The sequence below is a fragment of the Pseudozyma hubeiensis genome, assembly GCF_000403515.1.
Source record: "Pseudozyma hubeiensis SY62 DNA, scaffold: PHS59, whole genome shotgun sequence".
In the NCBI taxonomy this organism is placed as follows: domain Eukaryota; kingdom Fungi; phylum Basidiomycota; class Ustilaginomycetes; order Ustilaginales; family Ustilaginaceae; genus Pseudozyma; species Pseudozyma hubeiensis.
In genome coordinates, this window is record NW_012133841.1 from 404,585 (window position 1) to 426,335 (window position 21,751).

At 57.9% G+C, this 21,751-nt stretch overlaps 4 protein-coding genes across 4 annotated transcripts; 2 read left to right on the plus strand and 2 right to left on the minus strand.

Moving 5' to 3' along the window:
* Positions 1-243: 243 nt before the first annotated feature.
* PHSY_006691 (xanthine dehydrogenase/oxidase) lies at positions 244-4,623 on the minus strand (the record flags this gene model as incomplete). The annotated part of the gene is made up of 1 exon (XM_012337291.1): positions 244-4,623. One exon carries the CDS (start codon positions 4,621-4,623, stop codon positions 244-246), a length of 4,380 nt encoding a protein of 1,459 aa, XP_012192681.1.
* A 1,008-nt stretch (positions 4,624-5,631) lies between these two features.
* Positions 5,632-8,823, minus strand: PHSY_006692 (DNA repair protein rad16; the record flags this gene model as incomplete). The annotated part of the gene is made up of 1 exon (XM_012337292.1): positions 5,632-8,823. One exon carries the CDS (start codon positions 8,821-8,823, stop codon positions 5,632-5,634), a length of 3,192 nt encoding a protein of 1,063 aa, XP_012192682.1.
* A 9,078-nt stretch (positions 8,824-17,901) lies between these two features.
* Positions 17,902-20,622, plus strand: PHSY_006694 (hypothetical protein; the record flags this gene model as incomplete). Its single annotated transcript, XM_012337293.1, has 1 exon — positions 17,902-20,622. One exon carries the CDS (start codon positions 17,902-17,904, stop codon positions 20,620-20,622), a length of 2,721 nt encoding a protein of 906 aa, XP_012192683.1.
* Positions 20,623-20,982: 360 nt separating this feature from the next.
* PHSY_006695 (hypothetical protein) lies at positions 20,983-21,746 on the plus strand (the record flags this gene model as incomplete). Its single annotated transcript, XM_012337294.1, has 2 exons — positions 20,983-21,000; positions 21,105-21,746. The coding sequence occupies 2 exons, from the start codon at positions 20,983-20,985 to the stop codon at positions 21,744-21,746; spliced, it is 660 nt and encodes a 219-aa protein (XP_012192684.1).
* Between the last annotated feature and the right edge of the window lie 5 nt (positions 21,747-21,751).

Consider the following 21,751-nt stretch of genomic DNA (forward strand, 5'->3'; position numbering starts at 1 on the left):
CAGTGGCCGCGATCGCAGGCTCAGACTGATTCAAGCTCAAACCATCCTCATTTTTCACTATGTGCGACCACCACGCCGACAATCGGCAAATTAAACGCTGTGAAGGAGTAGTTCACCTCTCCCGAGTCACAGCCAAAGTCTCGAAAGACCCCGTCTGGCACATATTGGACCGCACCGATCGTACTGAAAATTCCTTGGAAGAATACATACAAAAGCAATCAGCTCGAAACTGTACATCCTCATTTACGAAATGCTGACGAAGAACGACTTCTCGCCATCCTTCCTCGGCGTTGTCTCCTCTGCCAACCTGACCAGCGGATCGTTGATAGCCACCCTGATCCTCTCGGCCGTAGCTGGAGCCACCAGATGGAAGCCATCCTTGACGCCTTCACCTCCGTAGTGCGTTCTCGCGGCGGCGATCGCGTGTTTGAGAGCGAAAAACACCGAGCTGCCCAAGAAGAGCGGAGGCTCACCGATACCTTTGCTGCTCTGAATGGTACCGAGGTGTTTGTTGTGCTTGAGGACACGCGGGTTGTTTGGATCCTGAACCTTGAGGAAGGAGATTCGCATGTCGGTAGGGGTATCCAGGAAAGCGGGGATCTTGTAGTTTCCAGGACCACGCGTGGCCAGCTGTCCGTTGTTGAGGTAGAGGGTTTCCTCCATGGTGAACAGACCGAAGCCTTGCGTGAAGGCGCCTTCGATCTGACCTACGTCGATGGAAGGGTTGATAGATCGACCAATGTCCATGTGCACGTCGGCTCGGACGATGCGATGGTCTCCGGTGATGGTGTCGAGTTCGACTTCGGAGATGGCCACACCCTGGGTGAAGTAGAAGAAGGGAGTGCCTGTTCCATCCGACCAGTTGTAACCGATACCGGGAGTCTTGTAGTGTCCAATAGCAGACAGCTGAACACGGTTGAAGTACGCGGCGTGTACAGTGTCCTTCCAAGCTTCGACTCCAGAAAGACCTTTCGCAGCAGCTTCCTGTCGGAACCTGGCGATGGAACCGTTGATCTGCACGCACGCGTTCTTGAGCGCCATACCGTTGAGATCCGAGGAAGCCGAAGCGGCGGTGGCCGAAGTGTTGCTTGCCTGAGACGTGTTGGTCTCGGTAAGATGAACCATGTCAACGGGGATGTCGAGTTCGGTAGCTACGACTTGCGCCATCTTGGTGTGCAGTCCCTGCCCCATCTCTGTTCCACCGTGCGAGAACAGTACGCTGCCATCATGATGGTACACGTGCACCACACCGTACGCCTGGTTCAAAAAGATGGCGGTGAAGGAAATGCCAAATTTGGTCGGGATCATCGAGATACCCCTCTTCTTATACCTGTGCTCCGCATTGAACTTCTCCACCTCCTTGGAACGAGCCTCAAACTCTCCCGACGACTTCAGCTGCTCCCAGAGCGTGGGGACGTTCCAATCGACCAACTTCTGTCGGAAGTGCGTCTCCTCGTTCTCCCTGTACATGTTCATCTCTCGCATCTTCTCCGGCTGAAGACCGATGACCGCCGCTGCCTTGACGACAAAGTCTTCGGTGAAAAACATTCCCTGCGGACCACCGAAGCCTCGGAAAGCGGTGTTGGACATGGTGTTGGTCTTGGCGATGTAGCCTTCGACGTGGACGTGCGGGATGTTGTAGCAGTTGTCGATGTGGAACATGGCACGTTCGAGCACCGCCTGCGAGAGGTCCTGACTCCAACCGCCGTTGTTGTAGACGCGTGCGTGGAGACGTTCGAGTTTGCCGGTGGAGCTGAAGGCGAGCTTCCACTTGCAGAGGAAGGGATGACGTTGACCGGTGGTGAGCATGTCCTCGTCGCGGTCGAGCATGACACGAACGGGATGACCAAGCTTCTTGGCTGCCAAGGTCAGAGGAGCTGCAAAGGCGATGGTGCGCGATTCCTTGCCTCCGAAACCACCACCTAGTCGCTTGACACGCGTCACGACACGGTTGTTCGGGATGCCGAGGATAGATGCGCAGAATACCTGCGTCTCGGACGGGTTCTGCGTCGAAGAGATGATTTCGATCTCCGAGTCTTCCTTGCCTGGAATGACGAGACACGCGTTGGTCTCGAGGTAAAAGTGCTCCTGACCTCCCATACGTGTCTCGCCTTCCAGAACATGGTCGTACTGCGACCAGCCTTCCTCCGACGAATCACCGCGATGGATCACCGGTCGAGGCCGGAAGAAGCTCTCCGCCTCGATCGCTTGTTCGATGGTCAGGATGTGCGGCAGATCCTCATACTCGATCTTGACCTTGTGAGCTGCAGCCTGTGCGTTGCGTTTGGTATCAGCGACAATGACACCGATGATCTGACCGACGGTGTAGACCTTGTCCTCGGCAAAGAACGTCTCGTCCATCGAGGGCGGGTTCCAGATATTGCTGCCACCTTCAGGGATATCCTTGTAGGTGACAAAGTCGACAACACCAGGCATCTGCAGCGCCTCGGTCGCATCGACCTTGCTCAAGATTGCGTGAGCGCGTTGGGACAGCACAAATCCGGCGTGCAGCTCGTTGGCGACCGGTGGCAGGTCGTCAATGTAAACAGCCTCACCGGTGACCTGCTTCATGGCGGAAAGGTGGGGGATCGAGTCACCCACAGGCTGCTTGATGGCTACGTTTTCAAGGTCCTGCTGTCCAGAAGTGGCGGGTCGATCCACCGTGCTGGTGGCCAGCTCTTCCAGGTCCGGCAGCGCGGACAACGCCGTCGCCAGCTTCGGCAGACCAAGACGCGGCGCGGCCAGGCCCCAGAAGCGAGTCAAGAAACCGAGCGCAAGCGTCTTTCGGAAGACGGGCATACCACCCGGAACGCCATACGAGAGTGGGAAGTCCTGCTTGGCCAGAATCTGCAGTGCCTCCGACAACGTCTCTGGCGCGCTGAACTGCTTGCCCTGCAGGAACTTTTGCACCTCGACGCTCTGCATGGTCGTCGGACCCATACCTCCGAAGGCCAGCGTAGCATCCGTGATCTCGTCGTCTCGAACAGAGAAGCGGAGACACGCGTTGACGATGGCGATATCGTCGTCTTTGCGCTTGGACTGCTTGAAGGCCTGGATCACGCTACCAGCGTCATCGGACCAGGGCACGAACAGCTTGGTGATGACAGCGCCCGCGGGCAGAGCGGTCTTGCGGTAGCCCAGGAAGAAGTCGCGCATGTTGACGCTCTTCTCTTCAGACGAGGTGTTGTCGATGTACGAGAGCTCGGCACCGGTAGCCACCCAAACAGGGTTGAGATCCGAGATCGGCGACGCTGTGGCGATGTTACCCGCCAAGGTGGCCACGTTCCTGATCTGGTTCGAGGCAAAGTACGCGAGGTTGTCGAGGATGGCGCGCTTGACCTGCTGGGCGTAAGTCGAAGCAGGGCGCTCGGCCTTGAGCTGACGAACCAGGTCGGTCAAGCTGAGGTTGGCACCGACGGTGATACCACGTTCGTCTGAACTGTACAAGGCGAGGTCCTTGATGTGGTCCGAGACGAAGATGGAGACGCTGTACCTGAGATGCTTGAACTTGACCTCGATACCGGTTTCGGTGTTTCCGCTGCGAATCTTTCCGCCGCTCTCGAGGTCGTAAAGCCTCATGCACTGCACAAGAGACTGAAGAGAGCCTGGTCGGAGCCAGACCTGTCGTGTCGAGGTGGGTTTGGCTGGCGGGGTCTCACCGTCGAATTCTTCTGTCTCTGGGTGCTCCTCGATGAAGGCGAGATCCTGCGAGTCGAAGGTGTCTTTGGCAAGGTAAGGAGGGAAGATGAGCTCAGAAGCTGCGTCGTAGGGCTTGAACTGAGTCGGGTCGAGCACCTTTTGGATGGCGTGGGCTGTGGTGGAAATACCTGGTGCAGAGGAAGACGAGCTAGGTGCGCAGCCTTTGGATTTGCCGTTGACCATGCAGCAATCTGCGCCCTTTGCACAGGGCGTCTTTGTGAAGAGGTCAGCCTCGGGTGGCGTTGTGGGCTCTGCCTCGTCCGATTCGTCGCTGTTGATGTTGCTCGAGGATGCGCTGGAGCCGTTGGTGCCAGCCTTGGCGCTTTTGACGGTGGCGAATGACTTGGCAGCATCGAGAATGGGACGGTAGCCGGTGCAGCGGCAGAGACAGCCGTCAAGAGAATGTTCGATGTCTTCTTCGGTGAGATGGCCGTATCCATTTCGCACGGTAGCGTAGAGAGACATGACGATTCCCGGTGTGCAGAAACCGCATTGCGAGCCAAAGAGCTTTCCGATGCGCTCTTGGATTGGGTGAGGGTTGGACGAAGAGCCGATGCCTTCTACGGTGAGCACGTGGCAACCATGCACTGCGACGAGCGGAAGCAGGCATGCGTTGACCGACTTGTATCTGTAAGGTGCTTTTGAAGAGGAGGACGAGGGAGTGGCGGATAGTTGAGAGTCGTACTTGCCAACGACGACGGTGCAAGCACCGCAGCCACCTTCACCGCATCCGAGCTTTGTGCCGGTGAAGCCTTTGCTTCGAATGAACTCGAGAAGTGTGAGATCGAGATCGTCGCCTTTGGCAGGAGAGAGCTGGAAGCGGGTGTTGTTGACAGTGAAGATAAGCTTGGATGCTGTCTGAGCGAACTGAGTAGGCAGCTCAAAGCCATCGACCGTACTGGTCGTTGATGTGGGGACCGGCATGCTGTTGCGGAGATCCGTGATGTTCCAGAGAAGAGGAGGAGTCCGAGTTCTATCTGTAGGGAATGCAGGTGAGTAGAAGGAGCGACGATGAAAAGACGACGGAGCGATGCGTAATGGAAGAGAAGAGGGAGTGAGAAGGGCAACTTGCTCAAAGAGCTATCAAGGCAGTGGATATGGCCTTCGAAGATAAGGTTGGCTGTCCAAGCTGTCGAGTGCGGGTCGGACAGCGATAGGTTGGACAGCGACTAATTGGGAAGCAGAGCTGAGGTTCCCAATTTTTTTGCCACCCCCGCACCGCACTGCAGCGCACTGTGCGCCTGTGCGTGTTGAGATTGCTATCTTCTCCTGAACTTGCCACAAATTCAGAAGCAGGCGCGCGACCCTGTCTAGCAGTTCACGGCAGCACAGCACGATGGGTCGCTTACTGCTGCACAATCCGAAAATTCGGTTGCTCGGCCAAGTCCGAAGAGCCAACAGCACCAATTAAGCCCTCCCCGTGGCTCGCTTGTGGATGTCTGCCCATACAGTGATTCTGTTACCGACGAAGCGGTAAAGTTGCCTCCAACCAGACCAGAGTACATCATGCCCAGGTTCGGTTCAAAATGGTGGGGATGACAGTCGGTGCGTGGGTAGCGTCAGTCTTGGCCCAGCCGAGCATCCATCCAATCAGCCGCTTGGCAATTCCAACTGCACGCGCCTTCACACATTTTCCATTCGGAGAAGGCCGAGATCTCCGCAACACCACTCTCGTCACACCCAGCGGGCTGCTCCTCGGCAGCATTTTTCATGAACCACACTGCGCGACCACGCTGCGAGCAAGTAAAGCGACGATGACATTGCGAGCGAAACTTTGGCGTTGATGGTGATGACGCTGATCATGACGATGGTCATGATGATGATTATGGTGATGATGAGGAGGATGCTGAGATGAGGACGTAAATGCAACTTGACAGCGGGGAATGGGAACACAATGCGAATCAATAATAAAATGAGACGAAATCAGCGAGATCAGAGCGTGAACAAGAATCGCAGATCGGAAACGCTCAATCGACCCATAGCACCGTCGTCTTTGCCGATGGCGGCCTCGATCATGGCGCTCTTCTTGTTCTGCAGCTCAATGATACGCGACTCGATGCTGTTTTCGATCACCATGCGCTTGACGATGATCGGACGGTGCTGACCAAGACGGTGGATGCGATCCATCGCCTGCACTTCGACCGATGGGTTCCACCACGGGTCCATCAGGTAGACACGCGACGCCTCGGTCAGGTTGAGCGCAACACCGCCCGCCTTGAGCGACACCAGGAACACCGTCACGCCCGGATTCTCCATAAAGTGCTTGATCGTGCGGTTTCGCGCCTCGGGCGACATGTTGCCCTCCAGTCGGCAGATCTGGAACCCGGCGCGCTGCAACCGGAAGGCGATCAGGTCCAGGAAGTTGACAAATTGCGAAAAGACGAGCGACTTGATCGTCTTGTCCTCGCTCCGCAGCTGCGTCAGCTCCTCCACAAGCGCCTCGATCTTGGTGCTCGATCGCCACTTGTCCATGTCGAGACGCGACAGAATGCCCTGACGGCCCGAGTCGTTCATGCGGATCGTGCTCTGCGGGGGCTCGAGCGCCTCACCCTCAAGATCAATCGACAGCGTGGCGTGGCAATAAGGGCAATCGGGGACCATGCCTGGCGCGATGTCCGCGTCGAGGTACTGCCGCACGCACTCGCGACAGAAGATGTGCTTGCAGCGCGACATGATGGCGTCCTCGGCCTCGTCGGTACAGATACGGCAGACGTGGATCTCGCTCTGATCCGCGCCGAGCAGCTTCGACGCGAGCCCTGTCTTGGATCGCAGCACCAGGTCTGGATGGTTGGCGAGCTGCCTCATGCGGGTCAGCAGGGTGAAGATGTTCGAGTAGTTGTTGAGCACCGTGCCCTGGTCGAGATAGGTGCTGAACTTGCGCGTAGTGTCTGTGTACAGCGACGTGTACAGATCCTCCTCTTCCTCGTTGAAGAGGTCGCGACGCACCTCGATGGTACGAGGCGGCAGGCCCATGTCGTCGGCTCGCTCCAGCTTGGTGCGTCGAAGCATCATGCGTTCGAGCAGGATACGTAGACGTCGGAACGCATCGCGGCCCTCGCCGTGCTGGGCACCGCTGCGTTGGATGGGCTTGAGGATCTCGTTGTTCCAGTAGCACGTGTGGTGCATGGGCGTGTGGCCACACGAGTCGCAGTTGCGTCGGTCGCTGAACGACCAGTGCAGCGACTTGCACGGGCACTTTTTGCAGAAGTAGTAAGCGAACGGATCACCACCGAGGAAGCGGATCATCGAGTACAGCTCACCGACACGGTTCTGCAGCGGCGTGCCGCTAAGACACCAGCGGAAGTCGCCTTGCAGCGCGAATGCTCCCTTGGCGGTGTTAGTGGAGCGCTCCTTGATGTTGTGCGCTTCGTCGAGGATGATGCGGCGCCAGTGAACGGCGTGCAGCGCCGATTTTTCCTTAAGAATTTCGTTCTTGCGGCGGAAGCCTGTCTCTTGCTTCCGGAAACTGCTCTCGAGCACGGCGTAACTCGTGAGCACGACGTCGGCCGCTTTGAGCTCTTTGAGATTCTGCGTGCGGTTGGCACCGTGCCACATGAGCACCTTGAGCTTCGGTTCCGTGTACTGCTCGATCTCGTTGCGCCACTGCATGATGGCGACGGTGGGCGCGACGACAAGACATGGCTTCTTGCGATCCGAGAGCATGAGGCTGATCATCTGAATGGTCTTTCCCATGCCCATCTCGTCGGCAAGCATGCCTCCCTTCCATGTGCCCTGCTCCTGGCGCGTCATCCAGAACAGACCCTCGCGTTGGAACGGCAAAAGCTTGATGTTGAGTCCCGACGGTTGCTCGGCCTCTTCGGGCTTGATGATGGCCACCGTCTTTTGCAGGTTCTCCCAGACATTCTTGAGCTGGGGATGGTGCTTGACGAGGGCGATCAGGTTCTTGTCGTACTGGGTGCGAGCATCCTTCTTCTTGAGACGCGCCTGGTGATTCTCGCTGCGCAGACGAGCTTTACGCTGCTTGGCGGTCTCGTACTGGACGTCTTCTGCGTAGAAGTTGTTGCTGTTGGCACCACGGGGCTGGAAATCGTCGTCATCGGTAGCGTCCGTGTCCGAGTCGAACTTGATGTCATCGAGCGTCGCAAAGGTACTGGGCCCGGCATCGCCCGCGGCCGCGCCGGCGCTGCTGGCCGTGTAAGCCGGCCACTTCTTGTTCTTGCGCGAGAGCGGCTCGTCATCGCTGCTCTGGTCGTCGAAGGAAAAGTCATCGTCTTCGTATTTGTCAGCCTCTTCGTCGAGAAGAGAAAGCTTGTCGTCTTCGGAGTCGTCAAGGTACGATTTGGATGCTTTGGTAGCGGAGGCGGCACTGCGGCGGGGCAGACGACGCGAGCGGGGGGTGAGGTCTGGATCATCGAAGACATCGTCGCTCTCGTCTTCGACCTTGGCAGACGTTCGGGGCTCGGCCTTGACTTGACCTTTCCCCTTTGCCTTTCCCTTGCTTCGCGACTTGCTGCTACCAGCTTCTGCCTTGACCGCCGCCGCAGACGAGGTCGAGGGTCCCAGCTCCTTGTCGAGCAAGGCGTCGAGGGCATCTTCGTCCTCCTGAGACCAGCTCTTCGGCTCAGGCTTGGATGAGGACCTACCGCGAACTGATGGTCGTCGAGCAACTAACTTGTCATCGGCTTCGACCTTGGGTGTCTTGGAAGGCGTGGCTACAGCCGGTGCAGCCGCTTTGCGCTTCCGAGCTTCACTCGCGGGGCCGGACATGGCGGGCGACGACTCGGTCTTGACTTGCGCCTTGATAGATGAGGATCTGCTGGCACGCTTAGCGCGAGAAGCAGGAGCAACAAGACCGTGCTTGAGCTCGTTCGCGTCAGGGTGGTGCTTCGTATCGTACTTGCTGTCGTCGTCACCTTCCACCGAAGTCTCGGGAGTGTGACTGCCAGACGCATACGTCGAGTTGGTGCGGGAAGATCGTGCAGTGGCAGGAGTGCTGATGGCGGATGCGGCCAGCGAGCTCGCGGCCCGACGACGAGTGGACGAGGTGGCGACAGGGGTCTCTGGCGCTGCCAGCGCCATCTTTTCGTCGTCGGATGAGATGACGATCACCTCGTCTCGCTTTGGAGCGGAGACCGACTGGCGAGCCGAGCGGCGAGGAGGCATGATGATCGTGGTTGATGAGCGCTCAGCAAGGAGCTGAGTAAAATGAGGTTGAAGTGGGCCGACGGCGTGACGAGTTGCGAAGCGAAGCTGGAAATGCAATCAAGAAAGTGTGGTTTGAACTCGAGTAGGAGACGCAGAATTGGAGCGAGGAGCGATCGACCGACGAGTGTTCGAACAAGAATGCACCAAGGAAGCTGCTGCTGCTGAGGGACTAGTAGGCGCCAACAACAAACCACCGAGAGAGAACGATGTATGCGCCGACTGCTCGTGGTAGGCAACCTCGGGGGGAGCAGGTGAGACACTCGAGACGAGATCAGGACAGATAAAACTTCGCCAGCGCAGGAAAGGGACGAGGAAGGCGGAAGGGGGGAGGGCGGAAGAGTAGGGTTGTGAGAAGGTCGCTGGAAGATCGGAAGAAGAAAGCGTTGAAGCTCCAAGTGTTGGTCGACCGACTCAGCCAAAATTTCGCCACCGAGAATCGAGTGTCAAAGGGCTCATCAACGTTAGCTTGCTTGTTTGTTACAGGCAGGCTGTGGGTCTCACGTCGCAAAAGCTGAGCCTAATTTGTGACCTTGGCTGCAACCCTGCATACAGCTGCAGTGCCTCCTCTTACCCTTTTCCGAAAACTCAAGCTTCGAGACAGGCTAAATGAACAAAATCGTTTGTTTCTTCGCTATCTTTTCTTTGCCCCATTTTGTTAACCAATTTCTTCCAAATTTTGTACTATACGCGTCGACGCCGTCTTCTCGCGCGTCTCCGGCCCTAGGCGCCTTCTGTCTCGCGACAGATATGAGAGCTGCGAACAACACCACCCTTGGATGGTACTGATGCCTCAGTGCAGAATCACACTCAAACGAGCACAGATTTCCTTTCAGGATTGTCGACTTACTTTCCGGTGTTCAACGATGATGGACGTTACAGATCGGAATCATGCCAGTAAACAGGCACTCCGTAGACAACAGTGGCAGCTCCTGTGAGATAAGGAAGCCTGCAATCCTCACGACTCTCGGCCACGGCGCGTGCCAGCGACATCTCCGTCGGCGCACGACTTGCTACCAACTCGCCACGACCGTCTAGCTTGATGTTGCGTGCCGCTGGTTTCACCTCGGCACGTTCTCGCGCCTCCATCAGTCCGAGTCGACCGAAGACGCCTTCGCACACCGAGTCGAGCTCGCGATCCGTCATATCCCATAGATTGCCCACCATCGCAGGAGCGCCGGCGCACATGTAGTTCAGCGGTGTTCCCGTGCCATCGAACTCGCCGTTGTCATGCAGCATCGCCGACGAGCAGCCCCACAGCATGGCCACGGCGCATCGTTGCAGCTCGCGTACTTTCGACTGTCGGATGAACTGCTCCGCTCCTCCGTGACCGAAGTAGAGCACGAGGTCGGACGAGGACAGTGCCGCGGGAAGCTCATCGACGATGGGCTGGCGACCTACGATGCCCTTCCATCCGTGGCTGCCGTTGCTGCGTCCCTGAAGCCACGGCTCGAAGCGCTCCTGGCTCTGTACCAGATCGCCGCCCGGATTGAGGAGATAGAACGTGTTGCGCTTCGACAGGCTAAACAGCTTGCCGTTGCGCAACGTCACCTGCCAAGCCGAATTGCGAGCAGCTCCTGTTGCTTGATCCTCGCCTTGTGATCTTTTCGCTGCAGCCTTTCCACCAAGTGTCGTTGCTTTGGTCGCTCGTGAAGCTTTTGTCGGCGAGCGCGAGCGCGATCGAGCCATCTGCTTGCCCTTTTGCAGAGGGCTCAGCTCAAGCTCGTCCATGTCCATGTCCACGTCATCGTCTTGTTCGCGACCAGGCTTTTGGCTGAAGATCTCGGCCATCTCGATCCGGTCCTGCAAGAAGGCCATGGATGGGATCCGGCTTACCGCACGATTTCGCAGGATGGGCATCGACTCCCACGGGAAGACCGCCGTGTCCTTGTCCAGCACCAAAAAGATGTGGTGGTCCTGCATCTCCTCTTCGTCGTCCGCCGCCACGTAGGCCATGCTCGTCTTGCTGGGAGAAGACTGCGCCTTCTTGCCGTTGAACTCCTCCAATGCTCCACGCAGATCCATCGCCGTCTCGTCCAAGTCGATCTCGTCGACGGCCACCTGAAAGCCGCTGAACTGCAATGCATCCATGACATAGTGCACCAAATCCTCCAGATCCTCGTCGGTGCAGTCGGCTGGAAGGCCTGCAAAGCATTCAAATACCGCATCGTCGAGCTTCAGCTTGGTGGGGCGCTTGTTGGCTGTCGGGAAGCAGGCTCGTCGGACGATCTTTTCGAACCTTGCACGCAGCGCCGAGGTGGCCCTTGCATCTGATGTGGGTTCGGAGAAGATGCCCTTGAAGCCGCCGAGCCATGTATCTTGGATCGACTGCAGCAAGTCGCGCAGCTCATCGTCGAGGCGGTGCCGCTCGGTCCACCACTGCCTCCGGGCGTCCATGCTCTGAACGTCCTTGACGCCGTGGATGCCATCGTTGCTCAGGCGGACGATCTCGACGAGCTTCTGCTGAGCCGCTTTGAGGGTAAGCTGTTCCTCCTCCTCCTCTTCCACTCCGTCGCGCTGGCTTCGACGATTCATCGGCAAGCTGTAAAGAACCGCTTCTTTGGCCGTGCATCCATCCAGGCCACCACCGCCTTCCTGGCGGGTGAGGACGAGATTCTCGACCTCCGTGCTCCGCACCGAAATGGAAATGACGGTCCAGTTGCGAGGTAGCGGAAACTTGGTGGATGCAGGCTCGTGTTGCGCCTGTTGATGGCGCAGTCGGACCGACTGCCAGAATGCCGACAATGGATTGCTCGACGCGGCAGGGATGGACCGTGAGATTCGGGAGGGCTTGTTCAACGAGAGCTTGGCCAGCCTGGTCGGGAGCGCTTCCTCGTCATCCGATCCCACTTCCTCGGGACTGTGAGCACATTGGTCGCCCTGCAGGACGACATCGACGATGTTGGGCCACTCCTGGTCGTCCATGCCAGCGGTTGATGTGCGCATCTTCGAAGAGATTGCCACCAGGAGATTGCGGCGAGTGCCGACACTGGAGGCCGAATCCAAGAGAGCAGCCGCGGTGTTGGCTGCCAATTTGACATTCTTGCCGAGCGCCGCCTGTGTCGTGTAAACCTGAGCGAGATTGGCGAAGGCTTCACGCAGCACGAGCGAGTGTGAGGACAACAAGCCTAGGGAGAGCGCCTCGCGGAATGCTGAGTCCGCAGGCGTCAGCATCTCGAGCGCCGTCTTGACGGTATCCTCAGAGATGGCCTGGTTTGAACCCGTGGCAGCAGCTAGCGTACGCACGCTGACCGACGGCACCATCGGGATCGAAATGGCAGCTTCGGGTAGCATGCTGAAAAAGTGATCGTTCTTGAGATGATCGAGCGCTCTGCGCAGCGCGATCCTGCCCTCGAGGACGAACTGGTCCACACGCGCATCGACAGTGTTAAGGCCATCCCTGATCGACGCGGCTTTCTCGACGGCGTCCTCGCTCCTCTCCAACTGGCCCATGAGGTGCAAGATCCAGGCCTGCTTCTGCAAGAACCTCGACTGCAGTTCAGGCAGAACCCAATCGATACCTGTGCCGCTGCCGCTCAGCCGAGCACGCATGTGTCCAGCCGGGAAAGACAAGCTCGACTTTCTGCGATGGTGCACCGGGGCCCTGGGCGAAGGCAGAACCTGTTCGGCTTCAGCAAAGGCTGAGCTGAGCGAGCGCAGCGTTGCCTCGCCATCGGAATAGGACCGAAGAGCTTCGCCCAACTGCTCGATACGCAAGAGGCAATCACCTTGGACGTACGAGAGTGAAACCACTTCCGGGATCCACGTGTTCCGAAGCACCTCGAGGCAACGTGACAGATCCTCTTGGCCCTGTTCGGCGCGGTTGAGCTGCAGCCGGAGCTCGCCTCTCTGAATCAGCACACGAGCAAGGGGCAAAGCGAAGCGGAGAGAGGCCGCGAAATCGATGCCTTCTCCGACGATTGCCTCTGCGTCGATCGCGGAGCCACGCACGCTGTGCAATCGACCGAGACGCACGTAGTTTTCGAGCAAGAGACCGCAGCACCTCCAGAAGAGGCTCGAGAAGGTGGCACTGGAGAACTTGGGCAGAGGCTGCTCTTGTGGCTGACGCTGCTCTCGCTTCCTGTGTTGCTCGTCCTGCTCCACAATATCGCTCGATGGCGCAAGCTGATCCGAATGCACGATGTGCGCCTGGTCCTGGTCCGACGCCTGTGTCTTGCTCACAATGTGAGACAGATTGCTGGATAGCCGGATCAGCTGACGCAGAGCAAGCGTGGTGGCCTCGATGCTCGCCGCCAGATCTCCTCGGGCCATTTGTACGCGTGCGCAGACCGAGAAGGCAATCGCCTGCCGTTCGCGTTGGCGCAAACGGTCCATCGAGCTGGTTGCAGGCTTGTCGCCTTTGCTCGGAGTTTTGGCAAGCTTCAGTCCTTCGGCAAAGCGAGCTTGAGCTCCAGCCAGATCTCGCTCCTGCGCGAGAACCTCTGCCTGCGCCATGAAGCATCGGAACCTCACATCCTGTGAGATCAAAAAGAGCTTTCCGGGAGGGGAGCTCGTCGATGCGGTCCTCGACAGCACACTTATAGCCGGACGAAGAGTGGTTTCGGCGCGAGTGATCTTCCCAAGGGCCAGATACGCCAGACATAGGTCTGTGGACGCTCGACAGAAGATATCTTCCAGGCCGGACGTGATATCGCCTCCACGACGTGTTGCTTGACGCACAGCTTTGAGGATCTGCACGCTGCAGCGAGTGAGGGCGAGTGCAGAGAAGGCCTCGTGGAACGTGAGGAGCAACTGACAAAATTGGTTAGGGCGGTCGAAGACGCGTTCGCCAGCAGCCGTCTGTGGTGTTGTGGTGCGACGGGACAGAGCAGACGCGGCCTTATCAAAGATCGGCTTGTCCGTTTTGGAAGGTGGGGTGGTCACGTCGACGTTGGTTGCCATAGACTGTGAGGGAGCAGAGCGCTGTGCCAGGGCCTTTCGTGTGGTGGCAGTCCTGCCTGGAGGTGCAATTGCCTTGCGGGGCGCCGTCCTCGTTCGTGGAGTCATCACTGGCGTCGCTGGCGCGCCTTTGGGGGAGGCCCGCGTCGCAAGCGGAGATGTAGACTGCGTGTTTGTAAGCCGGGCAGAGATTGCCGACGACAGAGTCTTGCAGGCGGACTCTACTTTTGCAGCTACGGGTTGCGGGTCGTCGAACGGCTGGCGTAGGCGACCGTGCAATGCGGCCGAGAGCAGCACTGAGCAGCGATACTGTGCCTGGAAACAGGCCAATCCCTGATCCTTGGCAAGCGTGGCGCTCTCGAGGCAAGCAAGCGCGTCTTGCTCTATCTTGGTAGCGTCGTCCTCTGTGAGTAGAAGGGCATGAGACAAGACGTCCGCTTCGAGCATTCGCGCCAAGGTTCTCGCTCGACGCAACGGAAAGTCCGATGCGTCATAAGTCTGGAGGAGGGCTTGATGAATGTTGTCGATTGATTGGACGGCGACAGAGACGTGCCTTCGGGCGTCGAGGAGGGCGACGGCATGTTCGAAGATGGCGCCTTTGACGGCCGAATCGATTTTACTGCTTTCGATAAGCCAAGGCACGAGGCTGTGTTGCTGATCATCAGGATCCATCTTGAAGCCAAGCTCATGCACGGAAAGATCGATGATGGCCTTGGTCGCGCTGGCTAGACCTTTGATCTCTGCTGCTTTGAAGGCTTGGTCAATGCTGTCAGCGGCAACGTGACGCGAGAGCGTGTCGCCGACCGCAGAGGCATGCGCAAGAAGGAGTTTGCGATAGACTTGCAGTGATTCCAACTTGTTCCCTGCAAAACGGTAGGCGACTGCGGTATACTCGAGCTTCTTGTTGAGCGCATCGTGTCTCTTGGCGAGTGCCAGCTGGAGCTCTGAATCTTCTACAGCGGACGGTTGCCCATCGGCCGAGCGGAGGAGCTGCACGGACTCGTCGTCACAATCGACAGCCATTTGGAGGAAGACAGCTGCCTCGACGTAGTTGGCTGCATTGTAGAGGATACCTGCTGGGTTGTAAAAGCTGGTCGATAGCAGTCGCAGCTGTTCGGAGACGAGCTCCTTCGGGAGCGACTGAGCGAGATCGCTGCGCAGGAGGCTGCGACACGTTTTCATCTCGTTGAGCGCCTCATCGCGAGCGCTACGCGAATTTGCGTTGAAAAGTTTGTTGGCCAACACTCTGTGGCCATAGATGATATCTGCGAGGCAGGCTTCCCTGCTTGGAAGAGTGACTGTTCGAGGAGGGGTCGAAACGGTTGTGGATTCGGTCGCAGACGTAGCGTTCTCGCAGTGTTGGAACAGGCTCTCGAGAAGCTGTAAGCAGGCGCGAGAGAGCCTGTCAACATCAGCAGAGCCCGTCGAATCTGGTTTGGGCTGGCCCTTGCTGTCGCAGCCCTGGTTGCTGAGCTTGCTGCAACTGCGACGATGCAGCTGGTCCATGACGCGGAACAGCTTGAGCTGCGACGACATTGGGCTGGTCGCAGGCCAAGCCGGCACCTGCTCTTCGAGGATCCTTGCGGCACCGTCGACTCTCGCTTGTGTATCTGCCTCTGAGCTCCCGACCAGCACCTTGTCGAGCGCCAGCACGGTTCCCGTCAAAATGCCACAAACCGTGGCGATTTCCTTATCGCTGAGTTGTACCTGAGCCGCTGGCGCCGTGCCGAGTCCTATGCCGGCTGGCCCCGCTTGGTTGTCTTTGACCGGCGTGTTGGTAGATTCTGTCGGGATTGCGGCTCCTGAGCGAGACATAGCCGCAGTAGCGCGTTCGACGCCGACTGAGCTGCCTGCTTTCCTAGCAAAGCTGAGCCAATATTCGCAGAAGCGCTGGAAGCCGTCGCTGTGCAGTTTGGATTCGGTCGACGAGTATTCGGCTACGTTGTCGGCGGTGGCGATGACGGTCTCGAACGTGTCTTGCACCGCATGATAGGCGGCCGCAAGATCCTCTCCGTCCTTTTGCGCGGTTTTGAGGACGGATCCGCCAGCTCGAGCGACGCGCTCCCAGAAGGCACTGAGATCGATGTCGCTCACTTGAACGAGCAACTGCAGGGCGAGCGTGCGCAGAGGAAGATACTCCTGCCTATTGGGAGCATCGAGACGTTGCAAAGTCTTTGAGATGGCGCGTTCGATGGCGAAAGCGGCGCGATCCAGGACGCGTACTTCGCCGCCATTGCGACGAGCATACAGCTGCCAGGCGAGAGGGCCATGTTCGTGGTTGAGGTCGGTCAAGATCGAGTCTAGGGTTGGGAGACTGGCCGATTCAAGGGTGTGAGTCGCACTGGCGCACTGAAGGTCCACAAGAAAGGCGATGCGCGCCGGGGACGAATTCTGGAAGGATGGCAGTAACATGGTCGTCGGTGCTGCGTCAGAGTCGGGGAGCGTGTCATCGATGGTGGCAGAAGCAACGATTCGTCCGAGGTATCCGATGTCGGCTTGTGCAGCGTCCAAGAGTCCAACGGTTTTGAGCTTTGTGCATGACCGTAGTATGACTGTCTCGACCTCGAGTTCTTTCTGCTTGGCTGCTGTGTGGGAGGAAGGCTCATCTCTCGGCAGGAGAAGGAAACGTGCGGCGATGCGAAAAGTATGGACGGCAGCAGCGACATGAGGGATCTGAGGCGATGCTTCTACTGCCGAGGCAGACCAACCGGATGTCGTCAATTGAGTCAAAGTGGAGAGACCTACGTTGACGAGTTGCTTGGCAAAGTATACGCGTCGGGCGGGAGCAAGCTTTGGTGGGATAGAGGTGAAGCTGATGCCGTGGTCAAGCTCTGCATCGAGCTGGAGTGTCTGTGCGGAGGTGTCGAGCAGAAGGATGACATAGTGTGGTAGCGTCAGGGGAACAGACTTGGAATCTGCGAGAGCTCGAAGGATTTGTGCCTCTGTCCATGTCTCTTCAACGGTGGTGTACACCTGCTTTGATGCTGACGACGCTGTCCGTGTTGTGGAAGGTCCTGCGGCTGCAGCCCTGCTGGCGACTCTCGCGGCTGAAGAGAGGGCGGTGGAAGCAACGATCGCTGGTGTGGTGGTTGAAGAGGATGCCTTTCGTGGCGTAGCTGAGGCACGCGTCGAAGTGGTCGAAGTACTAGCGGAGGCTGATCGCGTAGCAGAAGTTGATGGGGCAGCAGAAGAGGCGGAGCGACTGGACGATGTCGAGGACGTCTTTGCCGGCGCCCTTGCTGTTGGCCTGTCCGAAGCAAGTCGAGATCTGCCGACCGCTGTCGGAGCAGTCGTGGCTGCCTCGGCCGTCGTAGCTCTGGACGTGGACGAAGTCGTGACGCTGGCTGTACTGCGCGTAGCAGCAGGAGCAGTGCCCCTGGTCCGGGCGGCCTGCTTTGCAGCGACGCTTGTGACCGACGCGCCGCGAGTGCCACTGGCAGCAGGCATGGTAGCGACTTTGCCTGGCATCGCGATGCTGCGCCGTTGATAGAAGGTATAGGTGAAGTGAGGCAGAGAAGAGAGGAGAGAAGCGGTCGGATATCCTGCCGAAGAATCGACTCACAAAAGTCACAAATGCTCTTCGGCCTCTATCCGACTGACTCTCCACACGCTGCTGCAGGGCAAAAGAGACACACTGACAGCGACTCACTTACGCGGACTCGGCGTGTTGCGTCACGTGCTCATGCGGACCTAACAGTCGGATCATGGTTGAAATTCGAGGCGAGCAGCCTTGCGACACGCGCCCAAAAGGGTTTCGAGCGTGACAGAAGCGTTGTCAGGGTTCAGGAACGACACGAAAAGTCAAAAGGCGGAGACAGCGAGCGAGCTGTGCGAGCCTGTGATGGTTGGCAGTTCGGAATCTCGAGTGCGCTTCGACATTGCGCATCCGATAGCGTAGCCGATGCGAGGCACGATCGTTCAGGCGTAGCTTGCTTCTCGCACATCACGACACCACCAAGTCATTGCGATCCGTTCCGATCGCACTGCCGACGCTGCGCAGACGGGACGCACACAGCAGGGGCCAGTTCCGACCACGCCGCTTCTCCGATTGCCATGTTCACTCGTTGAACAGCAGCTCCGCCTCGTACGGCAAAGCCTTCGACCGAGGCGTGACAACAGACCGAAACTTCTCCGCCGATCATGTCGATCGCTGATATGGCTGGCGACGTCGCGGGCCCATCTGCGGCCGCCGCAACGACGAGCAGCCAAGGCTACTGCACCTTCTGCGTGTTGGCAGAATTCGACATCGATCGCGGCTCCACCCTCTCGCATCAATACCCTGCTCCGACCGGCTACGACGAACACATGCTGGCAGAGCTCATGCTACCCGATGGTGTCCATGCAAGGACAGAAGACTGGACCTTTTTCTTCCTCAAACCGCCCGGCACCAAGCGTGTCGCTCTCCACACCGATAATTCCGATCTCTCTCAGACGCACTATGCAACAGACTCGACGTCATGGCTATCGAACGATCTCACCTATGTCATCAACTTGGTCCGTACCAAGCACGACAACACGGTGCGTCGAGGCGCCCTGGTCAAAGCAATGGCTATTGGCACTCGCTTCCCCTTTATCGACATCTTCAAGCCCGCACTGTTGCTTGCCCTCGACGACTACTTCAAGGAGCCCGGTCCGGAATGCCTGGCACGGCTGTACGACTCTATCAACCGCCTCGATCTTTCGACCGCACCTTCCTTCACTCGCGCCGAGAAGCTCGTTCTCCGCGGCTCGGATCGTCGCGACCTCTTCGAAGAGCGCTTCGTCGCCGCTCAGCGCTCCGAAGTGGACACGACTCCGATCAGTTCCACACCGACTGGAGAGATCGAGACAAGCCGCTCATCTCCGACCGATGGCGCCAGCATCGAGACCTCACGGCGTCGCACAGACAGCACATCCACCTTTTCATCCGAGACGAAATCGCTCAAGAAGAAGCTCAGCACAGCCTCGCTGCGTCCCGCGCTTGGCGCACGTCGTGGTTCCTCCGCCAACTCGATAGTCGGTGTCGCGGCAGGAGCGTCAGACAGGAAGTCGATCTCGAACCCGGCCATGCTTCCATCTGGATCAGCGAGACCGCGTGATACCCACTACTTCGATACTCTCCTCACCTACCGCAACGTTGCTTTGCCCATTCGCGTGCCGCTCACCACGTTTCCCGAAGAGGTCGGCGAGTACTCACTCATTCGCCTCATACAGACGTTTTCAGGTCCGCAGTCCACGCCGACAGGACCGATCCACCCTCATTTGCATACCAACGGCCCCTCGACACATCCCATCATCGTCCTCTTCAATGCTCTCATCACACAGAAGCGCGTCATCTTTCTAGGATACGGACAACCCGCCAACCATGTAGCCAGCTTCGTCTTGGCCGCTTGTGCCCTCGCATCCGGGTGCGGTGTCGTTCTGCAAGGGTTCGCCGCTCGAGCTTTCCCCTACACCAACCTGCTCAATCTTGACGATCTCGAAAAGGTGCCCGGCTACATTGCCGGTGTCACCAATCCACGCTTCGAGGATCTGCATGCTTGGGATCTGCTGCTCAACGTAGAAACAGGCCGAATCCAAGTCGCAAAGGACGTTGCTCCTGCCGTGCCACCTGCCAGCGCACCGTCACAGGCACTGCTGCGATCATCGACAATGCCTCGCGATGGCGCTGGTCTGTCGGCCTCCAACACCTTTGGCAGCGTCTCTAGCGCGAGCGGCCAGGACATTAGAGCCACCGTCGACACCGAGCTTGCGCAGTTCGGGGCGCTCCCAAGCAGTTCGAACGGCGCCGTCTCCAACGCGCCTCTGCCAAACAAAGCATCCAGCCTCGGCGGTCCTACGTCGCGAGACCGCAACAACGCTTCGCAGTTTGATTCACGTTTCGACCCCAGCAACGCGCTGTTCCTCGAGGAGCTTCAAAGCGCCATCGCATCGCATTACGGCGAGCGCTTCGTCCGTGCTCGAGTCCAAGAGTACGTCTTCCTCTTTGTTCAGCGTGTCGCGCGCCACGAAGAGCACTTTTACGGCCGTACATCGCTTGCACCCACGTGCCAGCCGTTCCTCAACGGGCAGTTGGGCTCTGGCCCAGTCTACGTCGACCGCGAAGCAGAGATGCGCGAGATCTTGTCGAACCAGATGCGCATCGAAGGATTCCGATCCACCATCGCCTACGATTTGCTCGTGATCGAATTGCAAAAGTATGGCGGTTATACACAGGCCATCCGCTCCTTTGATCTCGGGCATCAGATCGGGCGTTTGCGCAGAGCCAAGAAGTTGCTTGCGGGCGAGTCGGATCTGATCTTTGAGACGATCGCAAAGAGCGTCGTGACGCACGATCAGATCGTCGAAGTCTTGGCGCTGTTGCCACCACACACGGGAGGGCTGCTTCCCTTGGCCTTGGGCCTCTTCCATCCTTCAGCGGCTGCCAGAGATGCTGTGATGGATTTCCTGCTCCGCCTCTGTCGGCATCCGGTCGGCCGCAAGTTTGTGCAAAGCATGCATACCTACCACAGACTGGCGTTTGCGAGGCTTGCTCAGGAGCGCGCCGAGATCGAAGCGGCCGGAGCAGTGGCGGCGAGTACGAGCGAAGAGATTCAAGAGCTGAGCATGCGCACGTCATCACAGTCGACTCTTCCCTCGGCACCGCTGCTTTCAAGCCAGACGACAGACACCGACAGCGTCGCAGGGGTCGTCACATCGCCTGTGGATGAACCGTCCACTATCAAACGTGCGACGGCTAGCGATGAAGAGCAGTCGATAGCTGCCAACACGTCAAAAGCGTCGATGGACGAAACTTCGTACGTGTCCAGCATGCGCGGCATGAACCATCCCTTCCAGTCATTCAGTCCTGTCAAGGACAACCCTAACGTTTCACAGGCTTGAATATGCCAAGCCCAGCTTTGTGTGGGGTTTCTTAGCATTGTATTTGTACGACCTCGTTCACCTTCACCTTCTTCGCTCTAGCTGCAAGCCAAGTTGATCTTTGGATCGAGTCTGTGTGAATAGTGTGTCAGATAGTGACGGTGAATGGAGCTGACAAGGGGAACAATTTTCCAAGCAATGTTGAATCGCCAGAGACGCGGAAAGCATTGATTTTTTTTGGAAGCTCGGCTTTCGGAGACTGCGGAGCGGAAGTTGACTTCCAAGCATCCTTGACCCTAGCGCACCTTCTTCTCCACCGTATAGCACAAGACCAGCAAGCGCAAGTCTCGATCGTCGACGTAAGAGGCCATCATCACAAGCATGCAGTCAACGGAAGAGGTAGGTCTCGCATTGTGAGATTGAGAGCTACAGTTCAGATCCCGACGACTGACCCTCTCAACTCTTTCCCGCATCCCACGCTTCCTCCCTTCCGACATCCTTAGGAGCTCAAACGAGCACTCGAATCACTCTCGCAACTATCAGATCTCAAGCAGCCACTCTCCGATGAATCCACTCTCACCACCACAGAAGCGACATCGTCCGCTCTCCAACTGCTATCCGCCTCGACACCGCTGTTTTCCAAACTCAAACGGGTCAATAGACAGATCTACAACGATCTCTCCACGCAAAAGGCACTCGTAGCAGACGAACGAGCCAAAGTCGACACAGCGCGGCTGGCACTGCAGAATCTCAAGTACGAAGAAAGCATGCTCGAGCTCGAGGTCAAGGTGTGTCAAGAGTTCCAATCCATCTTTCAGGATATCGAGCTGCAGGATCTGCAAGAGTTTCATCAGCTCCATGCCAGCCGAGATGGAGGGGAAGAGATGGACACGGATGCATCACCACCAGGAGAGAAAGAAGAGGAGGACTTGGCGGACGAACACAAGCTCATGCTCGCGAGATTGCGTTTCGAGTTGAAGGAAAGAGAAAGGTTGGAGGCGGAAAAGCAGAGGTTGCAACAGGACAAGACGCAGGTGGCCAAGGAGAATAGGGAGAAGAAGGTGAATTTGGAACAGATCGAGAAGGATCTCAAGGATCTATTGACCGCTGCGGAGGCGATCAAGGCCAAGTTTGAGAGCTTTTAGGCTAG